Here is a 13,422-nt window from a genome sequence, read left to right as displayed (position 1 = left end):
ATAGTGTAATCATACAATATTTGTATATCGTATTTGTCAGAATTTCCTTCCAATTTAAGGCTGGAAAATATTCCATTCTATGGATACACCACAATTTGTTTATCCATTCATCTGTCCAGGACACTTGGCTTGCTTCTGCCTTTTGGCTGTTGTGAATAAAGCTAAGAACATGGGTGTAAAAATATGTTTGAGTCACACTGCTTTCATTTCTTTGGGGTATTAACCCAAGGAAGGGTTTCTGGATCGTATGGTTCTAATGCTTTTATTTATTTATTTGTGAGAGAGAGCATGAGTGGGGTGAGGGGGCAGAGGGAGAAACAGATCCCTCCAGCCCCCACTGAGAAGGGAGCCCCATGCAGGGCTCGATCTGGGGACTGAGGAATCATGACCTGAGCCAAAGGCAGATGCTTAACAGACTGAGGCACCCAGGTGCCCCTGGTTCTAATGGTTTTAAAGGAAAACAACCAACTCTGACACTCAATGCAAAATTCATGATGTCTAGCACTCAATCAAAAATTAATAGGTATGTAAACTAGCAGGAAAATGTAATCCAAAACCAGGAAAATAATCAGTCAATAGAAACAGACCCCAAAAAGACATTATGGAGTCAGGAGACAAGCTGTAAGTAGAGTGGAGTGTGGGGATCTCATGACTTGAGCTGAGATCAAGAGTTGGGAGTCTGATGTTTAACTGACTGAGCCACCCAGGTGCCCCAAGAGACATGGCCTTTAAAATAATTATGCTTGGGGCTCCTGGGTGGCTCAGTTGGAAAAGCACCTGCCTTCGGCTCGGGTCATGTTCCCAGGGTCCTGGGATCAAGCCCCAGCAGAGCAGGGAGCCTGCTTCTCCTTCTCCCTCTGTCCCTCCCCTCTGCATGTGCTCTCTCTCAAATAATAAAATCTTTAAAAAATAAAATAATTATGCTCAAGGACTTAAAAGAAACAAACGTAGCTGGTGCCTGGGTGGCTCATTCAGTTAAGTGTCCAACTCTTGATTTCAGTGCACAGCCCTGAGATTGAGCCCCGAGTTGGGTGTGGAGTCTGCTTAAGCTTCTTTCTCTCCCTCTGCCCCTTTCCCAGTCATGCTCTCTCTATAAAAAACAAAACAAAACAAAACCCCAGAAACAAAAGAAACAAACATAAAAAAGAAACAAATATAATGAACAGAAAAATACAAGGTAATAAAAACAAACAACTTCTAGAGATTAAAAAAAAAAACAAGTATCTGAAAGGATCAGCTGAAAGGTCAGCTTAAAGAGTAGCAGCAGAAACTACTGCTTGTAAGATTTAGTTAGTGATCTCCTCCCTGAAGTGGTCCTTATCTCAAGCACTGGGAGATTAAAAATTCTTCTTTTCCTTTCCTAGTGTTTTAGTAGAGCTCTTTAGCCTCCTGCTCCATGTAGCTTCAGTGATCAGTAAATATCCTAGGAATGAAACTACCTCTGAATTTGAGGCCTCCAAGTCTCCAATGTTATCATGTTAGCACAGCATAATTTTTCAAAAGCTCAACTGGTTTTTCCTGTATGAGATCAGCAGTGCTTTGCCTGGACCAAGTCCTAAATACTTTGAGTAACATTTAAATGTGCAATATTTGAAATTTAACAGTGCCTGGAACACTGTAGGCCCTGAATAAATATTAATTAAATGAATGAATTTCATTTTATTTCCTGATTCTCTCTTTTTTTTTAAAGATTTTATTTATTTATTCGACAGAGATAGAGACAGCCAGCGAGAGAGGGAACACAAGCAGGGGGAGTGGGAGAGGAAGAAGCAGGCTCATAGCGGAGGAGCCTGATGTAGGATTTCCTGATTCTCTTAATTGTCTTTCAGACCTTCAAGATGCAATGAATATCTGCGTTCATCTAACGATGTTTAGAAAACTGAAGATTTTCTCCCTAATGCTTCAGGAACATTTACTGTGGTCAGACATTGTTCTAAACACTTCACATATATTAACTCATTTAATACAGTAGAGAATGAACAGAAAGTGGTCCCCCTTTTTTGTATTCCCCCCTTACCTGTGGAGGGATACATTCCAAAACCCTCAGCTGATGCCTGAAATTGTGGATAGTGCCAAACCTTATATATACTATGTTTTTCCCTATACTTATACACTTAGGATATAAGTGTTATTAAGAGATTAATAACAATAATAAAATAGAACAATTATAACAGTATACTAATAAAAGCTACGTGAATGTGGTCTCTCTTTCAAATATGGTATTGTACGTACTCACCCTTCTTCTTGTGATGATGTGAGATGATAAAATGCCTATGTGATGTGCTGAAGTGAGGGGAATAATACAGGCATTGTGAGCTAGCGTTAGTCTACCATTGACCTTCTCAGGATATGTCAGCAGGAGGAGCATCCGCTTCTGGAGTGACTGACCTAGTAACTGAAACAGTGGAAAGCAAAACAGAGGATAAGGGGGTATTACTACTCAGAGCATCCCTATAAAATTCATAGTACTAGTCTCCTCGTTTTACATGTATGGAAACTAACATACAGAAGAGTGAACTAGTTTGTCCCAGGTCAAACTAATACCGTACTGGTAAAACAAACACCCCCATTCCTCTCTCTCCCTCCTCTTCTTTCTCTGTTTCTAGTGTTTTGGCCCATGGAAATAAAGATTTAAAGGGAGATTTCACACGAGTGTTTTTCTTAATCTGTTAACGTTTTTTTCTTTGCTAAACATACCGAATCTTCTCAAAGGTTAGTCCTACTACCAATTACAACTAATTGCCGCTGATAAATTAGTCCTATGCTGCTTTGTTTAAATAGTATTCATGTAACTTCTGAATAACATAATTTCAGATGAATACCTATTTTTCATAGTTTAATGTTAAATAACATAGATATGTATAATCATTCATTATATTCAACATACTATGTTATTCGTCTGGTAGGACTGTGTCCAGGGTTAGCTCTCTAAAAAGTTGGCCACCCTACACTACACTCAAAAAAGGAGCTTTATTAAAAATACCCAGTCGCACGAAGGCCCACTCCTAAAAATTCGGATCCAATTGGTGTGGAAAATGAGGGTCTCAGTGGTAGAGTTTTATAAAAGCCTTCAGGTAATTCTTACTGGAGATTCCGGACTACTCGGCGGGGCGGGAACTGGCCGGGGCGGGGCCTGGAAGTCACGTGGCCCAGCAGGCGCCCTCTGCGTCCGTTGATTGGCCCCGACCTGAGCGGCGGGTGCGTAAGACGGGAGGCCGCGGCTCCCCTAACCCGACCAAAGAGTTCCGAAGCCTCCGCGCTTCCTAGAAGGTACGCGGGCGGAGACGCTGGGCTCCCTGCGCCCTAGTGAGGGCGGGCGAGTGGCGCGGGTTTCTTCCGCGTTCGCGCCCTCGGGTGGGGTGGGGGGTCATTGGAGGGGCGCCGACCGCATCGCGGGTCCGGCCGGGAACCTGGAGAGGGGAGCCCGGCCCCTATGGCCGCAGCAGGTGGACACTAAGGACTTCCTGGAGGAGGTGGCGCGGCGGAGGGTCGGAGGCGCGGAGCAGGTGTGGGGAGAGAAGAGCTAGTGTGATGGGAGGGGTGGGTGGCCCGGCTAAACCCCGGTGGCTCCGCCACGGCAGGTGTCAGGGCTCGAGAGACCCTCAGGGGAGGTCGCAGGGCATTTACGGAGCGTCTTCCTGAAGATGTCAACTTGTGAATATTTTCCGTGGTGTCAGGTCACCGATGAATGAATGGCTGGTGAATACAGTGGCTTAGTTTCGTTATAGGGGGAAAAGAGATGTGATTGGACGTTTCAGGAGTTCACATAGTGAAGTGGCGTTTTAGATTCTGACTTCCAAATGCACCATGCTCACGGTAGACAGTATAGTTCAGATAATGAAAGGGTTGAGGTCCCTTCCCCGATCTTGAAGCCCTTGGTCAGGACATTTTTTGGAGTGCCTCCTTGCTTAAAAGACAGAGCATCTTCCAAATAATGTTTTTAGGGAACGTGAATGGTGCGAGAGACTTTCTTAAAAATCACTCCCAGAAAGCAAGGTTCACCTGTGGCCAGAAAAACACAAGAAAAATGAAAATCACCTGTATCCCATCACTTGTGTACTCCCCGAGAGTAACAATATTGAGTTTATAATGTTACAGAAAAACCAAAGTGGGGACCACAGTTTGGTTATACTCCTAGGCCAATCACCCATAGCTGTGGAATCAAAACTTGAACTGTCCTAATTTCCCCCAAATCCTGACTCTTCTTCTAGGAAACTTAAGCTGTCTTCATGTCATAGTGACCTTATAGCTTTCTAGCCATTCAGCTAAAGAAAGTAAACTTGTGCAGTGCTTATTTCTAAAAGGGTTGTAAGTTTCTAGTAAACAGTCACAGTAGAAAACAAGGTACTTCCTCATTTCATGTGTAGGGGCAGAGAATTTTCTTTCTCCATTCTTAGCTGAGATCCCAGCAATAGAAGATTAAGAGAAAAACCAGTTTATTAATATGTATACCTGGGAAATACCCATGGACAAATGAGTAACTGCTGGAGAGGCTTAGAATTCAGGCCTAAATACCTTCTTAATAGGGAAAGGGGAGAGAGGATGTAGGCCTCTAGAGGAGAGTAAATGAGTTTTAGGAAAGATGAATGGGTCCTTAGAAGAGCAGACAGGTCTGATGGTGTATGACAGTTTGGGTGTGGTGTCAACGTCTTGTCTCATCTCCTATGACAGAAGTCTGTCTTCCCGGGGAGGGGAATTTATGACAATTGAGTTCCTTTTCAAGGATCGGTCTTTAAGTAGATAAGGGGAGTTCAGAGAAAGCTTTTCTCTGTGTGTGCCGCTTTTCATGTGCCCACAGCTCCAAATCACCATGGGGTGCCATATTCTGCTACCCCTCACGCTTTATGAACTAAGGGGTGGCTGCCGAGAGCTCAGCCTCTTCATGCTTTCGGTTTTGAAGTCTCCTTGTTTGCTGTGTGTTTCTCAATAAATATTCATATCAAGTAAAGCTCTCTGAATGTTCTTTTGACAATGATTGCTTCTGTGTGTATAATACGTAGTCTGAAATCTCTAACTGCCCTAAAGTTGTTTTTATACTCTCTGAGCTGATCCTGTAGGTTGTAGAAATACATGAACGCCTCTCCCCCTCCCCCCAAATGAGAACAAACAGAGGCTCTTCATTCAGATGCTGCTACAGCAAGGGAGTAAGCCACCATTGCTTGTTTGGCAGAGACTCAAAGGCAGGCAGGGTAAGCTTTATGGTGGGGAAAAAAAGAAAGCTCAGATGTGCCCAGTTTGGAAGTTGTTGGCTTGCGAAAGCAGGAGGCAGGTTAAATAAATAGAAGCAGAACATCCTATGTGGTTGGGTAGGGGAGTGTTTTTGGCTTTCTCTGCTGGTCCTAAACTGTAGGAAGGAAGTCAGAATTAAGGATAAGCTGGCAGTTTTTGACCGGATCTTGACTCGGGGCTGATTGCTGCATTGGGTGTGATTTGGATCCTGGGCTGGTTGCTGCCGGTTGTGGGCCAGAGTTCTGTTCTTATCTGCGATCTTGTGCGTCTGTGTATGCAGTGTTTCAGGGAGGTGCTACGGAACATATTCTAGGGAGAAGGGGAGGGCAGGGCCCTGGGATAAAGCTTTGGAAATTGAGCTAACTTCAGAAGTTCCTAAAAAAGACTATTCTAGCAGCTCCTTTCATATTTTATCCCCTATTTCAGCACCAAACACAGTGACTGTATACTAGCTCGGGTGTGTTGGCCCTGTTGGAATTCCCTGTCCCAGGGCTGCCTGGTGAGAGAGTCTTAAATTGGGACTGGCCTTACTCATTATCTTTTTTCTCCTTCACTCCAGCCTGATGGCAGCCAGCCTGCCCCGTCTCAGAGACCAGGACTTGGAAGCTGTATTCCTGACAGCTGGGTGGAAGGTGAGCTGGGCTCCTCCTCCCCTTCCTCAGCGTAGTCCCTGCAGCCAGGCAATGGCTTTGACTCCTTCGTTCAGGTTGAACCATCTTTATTGATTTGGGGATTTTTCCTTCTTGGAAGGTGTGCTGTAAAGAGCTTGAACTCTGGGGTCAGACAGGTTCAAATCCAGGCTTTGTTTTAGATGTGTTACCTTCAGCAAGTTACATAAGCTTCTTGGGCCTCGGTTTACCGATCTGTAAATGGGATGACACCACCTATCACAAAGAGTTGTGAGAATTAAGTAAGGCACTTAGTAAAATAGGTAAATAATACTTTACATGGTATCTAGTTCTGTTTTAAGCACTCCATGAATTTTAGATACTGTTACCATAGTGGTGTTGATTTTTTTCTGTCAGTGTTATTGTGTACCAGATACTATCCTTTGTGCAGGGAGATAAACTCTACCTGAAGGAGTTTATAGTTTTTTTTTTGAAGAGTAGATATGTAAACAGACTCTTGCATTACAGGGATAAATTCTGATCTGCGAGTATTAAAGGGCACGAGGGAAGCTTAGTTATTGAATCTGTAACATTATGGAGGGTGATTCTAAAAAGTTGTGTTTAAAAGTAAGGAGACAAGTTAGGAAGCCATCCTAACAATTTTGAAAGAAAGGTCATTCAGGAGGGAGGGAATTCGAGTTACTGCTGTTTGACCGCATTGCTCCAGCGTGCTGGCACTTTCTGAGGAGTCCCGATGTTCTTCCTGCTTCCCTGGCTTCATCTCCAGCCCGCCCTGCCCCCTGCCCTCCAGAGAATCCCCAGTGCTCTTCCGTTCCCCCATTCCTGTGCATAGCCCATTCTCTCCGTACACAGGCAAACTCACATATTCATATTTCAAGACTAAACTAAAAACTCCTCTTCTCTGTGAAACCCTCTGACTTCCTACATTAACTGCACGACTATTCCCTGTGATCCCAAGTGGGGGGGTGGGGTGGGCAGGGACGCCCTAAGAGCAGTTGCAGGGGTATGATGAGGCTTAAATCAGACAGTGGCTTACTGAGTGACTGGAAGTGAGTATAGTTTTCTCCTGGGAGCTGGTCCAGTAAGGGAAGGAAAGACAGCAAAACCAGAGGGGAAGGCAGGCACAGGTGAACTCTGTGAACGGTGTCCTGTAGGGTTGAGCAGTGCACAGCCTGAACAACTGTATCCTATGGCCTCAGCAGGAGCTGGAACCTTTATTGCTGGCCTATGGCTTGAAGTCTAGCAACTCACTGGTGCCCAGTAAATGTTTCTTGAAAGAATGAGGGTGGTAAAGGTGCAGGAGACCCTGGGGAGGAATAGGAGAGTGAGAGTTTGGGGAAATATTAAAGGCCATATAACTGAATGTATAGAGATTACTCTGTGGGAGATTAAGCCATTTTATTCCCCAGTGCTTGCTAACAGACACATAGCAGCAGAGAATGTCAGCTGAGGAGACCCGCAGGGCAGCTTTGGTAAAAGGAGGGACATTTGGGATGGTGGTGGGAGGGAGCTCGAAACGGGAGCTCTGGAAGGCTTGGTAGGGAGGAAAGAAGGGCCCCGTAATTTGGGAATTCTGGTGTCTGTTTCCTGAGGGGTAGGGGTAGTATTTCCTGTTACTGATTGCCCTTACCCTGCTCAGATAGCCCCTCTGGCTACACAGTTTCTCCTAAGGGAAGGAGGAAGGGAGTGTTGGTGGGCAGATACCGGGCCTCTGCTCCAAGGGCTGCATTAGTGTGAGGCACCTTCTGTTCTCGGCCCACCTGAGTTGAACACAATTGCAAGTGGAAACTTCCGCCATATATATTGTACTAAACAGTCTCTGTTTGCCCACCTTTGATGGGCTTCACCCATCCCCACTTTGCTCTATGCCCTCGGAGGCTGACCTTTATATGCCGTCAGTGGGTTCTCTTGCCCTCTGGCTTCCAGTTGGCTTTTGGCAATGGGGTGGAGGGGGTCAGGGGACCAGAAACCTGGAGGAAAGTGGTGTAGGGTTTTATTCCCATGGCTCCGTCTGCCAGGCTGTGGGATGACGGTGTCCACATAGCCCCAGTCTTGCTTCCTTTCCAACAACTTCCTGGATTCTAATAACCCCTCCCCGACCTTCTTCCCCTTCAGACACGGTGGGTGATTGTTCCCCATGAGAGCCAGCCCCTGGCTTGCTTCGGCCTGCCGTGCTGGTTTCCACAAAGCACCTTCCTGTCTCAATAGTCTGCGTGCTGACTTACCTTCAGTGACCTCATTTGGAAGCCCTGATGATCTCCTCTCTTCCCGAAGGGGACCCGGGCAGAAACACAGTCCATGTTAAAGGTGGTATTGCAGAAGAGTAGGGTCAGCAGACTGACCTGGAACACAGCCGTGCCCGTGCACTTACCTGTTGTTCCCGGCTGCTTTTGTGTGACCGTAGCCGAGCTGAATAAATCTCCTGGGAAGCCTAAAATATTTACCATCTGGCCCTTGACAGAAGAAGTTTGTCTCCTCTGTAGCAGAGAAGAAAGAATGAGCTTGGCCGAGTCACCTGACCACCTCAAACCTCACCCGGAGAATAATAGTGATAGCTCACCAAGTTATTGTAAGAATTGAGCCTACAATTAGTCTCTCTTTCCAGGAGTTGCTGTCCTTTGAGGATGTGGCTATGTACTTCACCAGAGAAGAGTGGAACAGACTTGACTGGGCTCAGAAGGACCTCTACAGAGATGTGATGCTGGAGAATTACAGAAACATGATCTTGTTGGGTAATGACTCGGCTTGAAGGTTTGGCTTTGAGCGTCTCCACAAGTCCTCAGTCCCTTATTTGCAATTCCAAAATCAGAGAAACTCCGAAAACTAGTTTTTTTCCTAACTCTATTTGGCGGCAAGACCCAACCTGATCTCTTCCCCCAGGAAGCTAGGTCTCATCCTTATTTTTCCCACCTGGTCTTTATCTATCTGTTTAGCATCAGAAATATCAGTGCGTTTGATTAAGGGTACAGCTCCAACCCCTGTTGGGGGTGGTACGTAATAGAAAATATACACACCAGTCACCTTTCTAAAATCTGGAAAAAATTCTGAATCCTGAAACACGTCTGGCCTCCAGGTTTTCAAATAAGGGACTGTGGACAATGAATAGTTTCCTTTTGTTTTAGAGGTCAGAGACACTTAACCCCCTCCCCACCCCGATCCGCATCCTCCACATCTATAAGACCTGTAGGAGCTGAAAAGATTATGGCTGATTTGGATTCCAAAGGTTAGCTTCCTTTCCTCTTGAAAAGTCTTTTTCTGTCTTCTGTCTGGAAATGGGTTCCTTCCTTGTGGGCAGCATCACCGGTGTCCAGGAAATGACTCTTAACTGACTTCACTTCTGACCCTTCACTGCTTTTCTCCTCGGGGAGCCTGCCTTTGTCTTATTCCAAGTGCAGAATCTCCTCCTATGGGTGTTTCCTCGATAAACTGCTTTCTTTCTGGGGCCACAGCTTTGACCCCCACATTGACACTCTTGCCACAGTCTTGACCACCTCTTGTGGAATTGTCCGTCCACCTCTGGAGTTTTCGATGTCTGTTTTCCTTGTAAAAGCATTACAAGAGCAGACTCGAATACACAGAAGGTACAGGAAATTAGGACAGGGAGGGGAGAACGTTCAGGGGTAACGCTGTTCATATTTTGGAATATTTCCTTCCTGTTTTTTTTCCCCCGATGCTTTTAAAAAAACGTAGCTGACCATATTCTTTGTATAATTCTGTAGTTCCTTTAAATCTTAACATTATGGCATCAGCATTTTCCCTAGGCTATTAAAAGCCCCCATAAATATAGTAAATGACCATGATGTAATTCTGTTGTATGATCTGTAATGTTTAATCATTTTCCCATTTGGGGATATTTTAGTTTGGCTTTGTTTTTTTTTTGTTGTTGTTGTTGGCTTGTTTATGAATTCATCAGTTTCTATATTACAATGTTCTAATGGATGTTTCTGACCATAAATCTTTATATTACTTTGAGTATTCCCCAAGATACAGAATTTTGGTGTTAAAGGGTATGGGCACTTTTAAGTCCCAATGACTTTTCAATAACAGAGTAGGAAATAAAAATCCTCTGTAGGCCCACTGCCCAGAAATGATCCCCGTCAACATTTTGGTTGGATTTTTTTCTCATCTTTTCATATATATGTATACTTATGTACATATACACACGCATGCATAGGTTTTTTTTTCACACATGCATAGTTTTTAAAAACAAAATTTGGATTATACTTCACTTGAGTTTTGCATTCTGCTTTAAAGCATATAGGGAACATTTTCCTATTTTAATATTCTTGAACACATAGATTTTTAGTATCTGCCTAATACTGTCGCCTTCCCTGCATTCACGTGCTCCGCTGTAGACATTGCCCTGTTGGTGTTTGTTATTTCCAGCTTTGCACTGGTACAACTCTGCTGAACAGCTCTGGTCCATTCCTCTTGGTCCTAATTGTTCCGTAGGCTGTATCTCTAAGAGCGAAATGACCACATCTAAAGCTGTGATGATTGTTGAGGCTTTCTGTAAAGATCGTCAGATTGTCAGACTACCGAATTCTGTTCTCACCAGCCCTTTTGATTATTGTCCTTATCTGTTTGCCACCGTAGACCCAAGGGGGTTAAGCTGAGCTCTAGGACATCTCTCTGTAACTCACTAACCACATCCCATTTACTTCTCCGTGAGTAGGATTTCAGTTTCCCAAACCTGAGGTGATCTGCCTGCTGGAGCAGTGGGAAGAACCATGGATCCTGGATTTACCAAGAGCTGGGACTAGGAAGGCTTCCAGTAGTGCTTGCCCAGGTGGGTGAGGAGAAGGCCCAGTCGAGTGGCAGTCCTGAAGAGGCAGGAAAGCCACATTAATGAAGCCCCTTGTGTGCCCCAGAGACTGAGCCGGGAGTTTGGTGTATCTCCTCCCACTTATTCATCCCTGCTGCCCTCCGATGGTGGCACGTGTGACCATTAGCCCCATTTTCCAGATGAAGAAACTAAGAGATTCAGGGGCACCTGGCTGGCTCAGTCGGTGGAGTGTGTGAATCTTGATCTCAGGGTCATGAGTTTGAGCCCCACGACTGGTGCAGAGATGACTTAAAAATGAATAAATAAATAAACTTTGAAAAGATTCCGGTATCTGTCACACTGCAGATTGATAGTTGGGATTCGATTTCAAGTCTGCAAAGCTCATCCTCATTCCATAGTAGTAGAATGCTTCTCAAGCAGCCGATCCGACAGCTCTTATGCCAAAATAGATATTCCTTATTCTACCCTTGTTATTTTCCCTTCCTCTCTGTTTTCTCTTGTTCCTTTGCTCTCATTTTGTTTTTCATATTCCCACAGTGTTTCTTGACGTATCTACCTTTTCCTACTTACTGTGTCGTGATTGCTGCTTCTACCTTTTTCCATATTCCTCTGCTCCAGAGTTTCTCAACCTCTGCTCTCTTGACATTTGGGGCTGGATAATTCTTTGTTGTGCGGAGCTGTCCTGTGTGTTGTAGGATGTTTAGCTGTATCGTTGGCCTCTACCCACTAGATTTGAGCAGCACCACTGCAGTTGTGATCACCAAAGATGTCTCCGGACATTGTCAGCTGTCCCCCAGGAGGCAGAATCACCCCTGGTTGAGAACCACTGCTGTATTCCCTTGCTTTTGTACCTACTTCCCTCTGGTTCCTTTCCTATTCTGTCTTACACTCCCCATTTTTAAGTAGTTGTTTCTCCCAGAACTACGGAAAACCTGCTTATCGAGAAAGCATAAGGTGCCCCCTTTTCTGCACTTACACGACACTATTGAGTACCCAAAGGAAGTTATTTTTCCAGGAGTGGTGATGGGTTTGTTCGGTTCTCACTTCTCTGCCACACACTTGTGCATTTTTCTGTCGGTTAGTTGATGTCCAGAATTCTTTCTGCTATTGAAGCCAGGAGTCCTGTGAAAATCCGAATTTTGGCCTCTTTAGCCAGATGATGTAACTAAGCGAGCACATCTTAGCTTCCTTTGAGTGTCTGATAGCACACACAGTTGGCTTCTTCTCTTTTTTTCCTTCTGCAGTGCAGAGGTCATTTCTGTGTTTTCTTTTTATGTGGTTAGGTTCTGAAGCCAGATGCAAGATGAAAAAGCCAACTCCAAAGCAGAAAATTTCTGAAGATTCAGAGTCCTGTAAGATGTCAGTGGTGAAGCAGACAACGGCCAAGAGACCTGCAGAAAAGTTACATGAATGTAATGAATTGCTGGACATTTACAGACTTGCATTCCCTACTCCTGGCGATGAATGCCACAAGGACTTCCTTCAAAACCTTCACCTTGTTCAAGATCAGAATGCTCAAACAAGGAAGAAGCAGGGCCAATGCGAGGAGTACGGAAAACCTTTCGGTCAGAGATCATTGCTTTTGCGGCATAAGCAACTTCTTACAAACGCAAAATCTTATGAATGCAGTGAATGTGGAAGAGTCTTCAGGCGTCAGGCAAATTTCCTACGACATCAAAGAATTCACACATCAGAGGATCCCTTTGAATGTGACATATGTGGGCAAGCCTTCAAACAGAAGTCTACTCTTATGGTCCATAAACAGTGTCACCCTCAAAAAAAGCCATATAAATGTCATGACTGTGGGAAATTTTTCCGTCAGATGGCATATCTTATTGAACATAAGAGGATCCATACCAAAGAAAAACCCTACAAATGTAGCGAGTGCGAAAGGACGTTTAGTCAGAATTCAACCCTTATTCGACATCAGTTAATCCACAGTGGAGAAAAACCCCATAAATGTCCCGAATGTGGAAAGGCCTTTGGTCGGCATTCGACCCTTCTGAGCCATCAGCAGATTCATACTAAACAGAACACTCACAAATGCGGTGAATGTGGAGAGTCCTTTAGCCGGAGTGTGGACCTCATTCAGCATCAGAGAACCCATACCAAGGAGGAATTCTTTGAATGTAGAGAATGTGGAAAAACTTTTAGTTTTAAGGCAAATCTTCATCGCCATGAGGTCATTCATACCGGAGAGAGACCCTACAGATGTGACAAATGCGGAAAATCTTTTGTCTGGCGCACAAGCTTTATTAAGCATCAGGGTACTCACAGAGAACAGATACCGATGTGAGACTAACTGGAAAAATACCATTTAAAGACCAGAACTTACCACTCTTGTCATTATGTGTAACTTTATTGTTTTATAAAAATTAATAAATAGGAACTAAAATGATTTTGCCGTGGGGACCCTCTTTTTGTAGCTAACCTGCTTGCTGTGGTCAAGAATTAATAAAACGTGTAATAGGCCGTTGTGTTCAGTCTCCCTTGAGCTCCTCATACCTTCATTGTCCCAAGTCCAGGTGGAAGGGAGGCATAAAAACTGTGTGGTTCCCTAGGCTGGAGACCATTTGATGGATTATGAACGATGTAGGAATACTTTTCTTATTTCCTGTACAACTGGGGGAAAATGTTTTTAAGTAAAAGAAAGATGTAAAAAGATGCTTTTCTTGGTTGTATGTAGAAAAATTACCTGATGTTACATTGACTTTTAAAAAAGTAAAATAAGGGCCACTCACAAGTAACTAGTGAGATACTAAGAATTACTAAAATTCG

At 44.3% G+C, this 13,422-nt stretch overlaps 1 protein-coding gene across 3 annotated transcripts; it reads left to right on the top strand.

The window, feature by feature from the left end:
* Window positions 1–3,201: 3,201 nt before the first annotated feature.
* ZNF789 (zinc finger protein 789) lies at window positions 3,202–13,042 on the top strand. 3 transcript variants are annotated; one of them, XM_048224722.2, is made up of 5 exons: window positions 3,202–3,270; window positions 5,789–5,861; window positions 8,464–8,590; window positions 10,534–10,647; window positions 11,928–13,042. In XM_048224722.2, the coding sequence occupies exons 2-5, from the start codon at window positions 5,793–5,795 to the stop codon at window positions 12,938–12,940; spliced, it is 1,323 nt and encodes a 440-aa protein (XP_048080679.1). In that variant the 5' UTR covers window positions 3,202–3,270; window positions 5,789–5,792; the 3' UTR covers window positions 12,941–13,042. The 3 variants fall into 3 exon arrangements, with proteins under 3 accessions (XP_048080679.1, XP_026372012.3, XP_057171225.1); XM_026516227.4 differs by having other exon boundaries at window positions 3,220–3,506; XM_057315242.1 differs by lacking the exon at window positions 10,534–10,647 and having other exon boundaries at window positions 3,220–3,506.
* The last annotated feature ends 380 nt before the right edge of the window (window positions 13,043–13,422 follow it).

The sequence above is a fragment of the Ursus arctos genome, unplaced genomic scaffold, assembly GCF_023065955.2.
Source record: "Ursus arctos isolate Adak ecotype North America unplaced genomic scaffold, UrsArc2.0 scaffold_2, whole genome shotgun sequence".
In the NCBI taxonomy this organism is placed as follows: Eukaryota; Metazoa; Chordata; class Mammalia; order Carnivora; family Ursidae; genus Ursus; species Ursus arctos.
The sequence above is the reverse complement of the archived record's forward strand: the minus strand, read 5'-3'. Positions and strand labels throughout refer to the sequence as shown.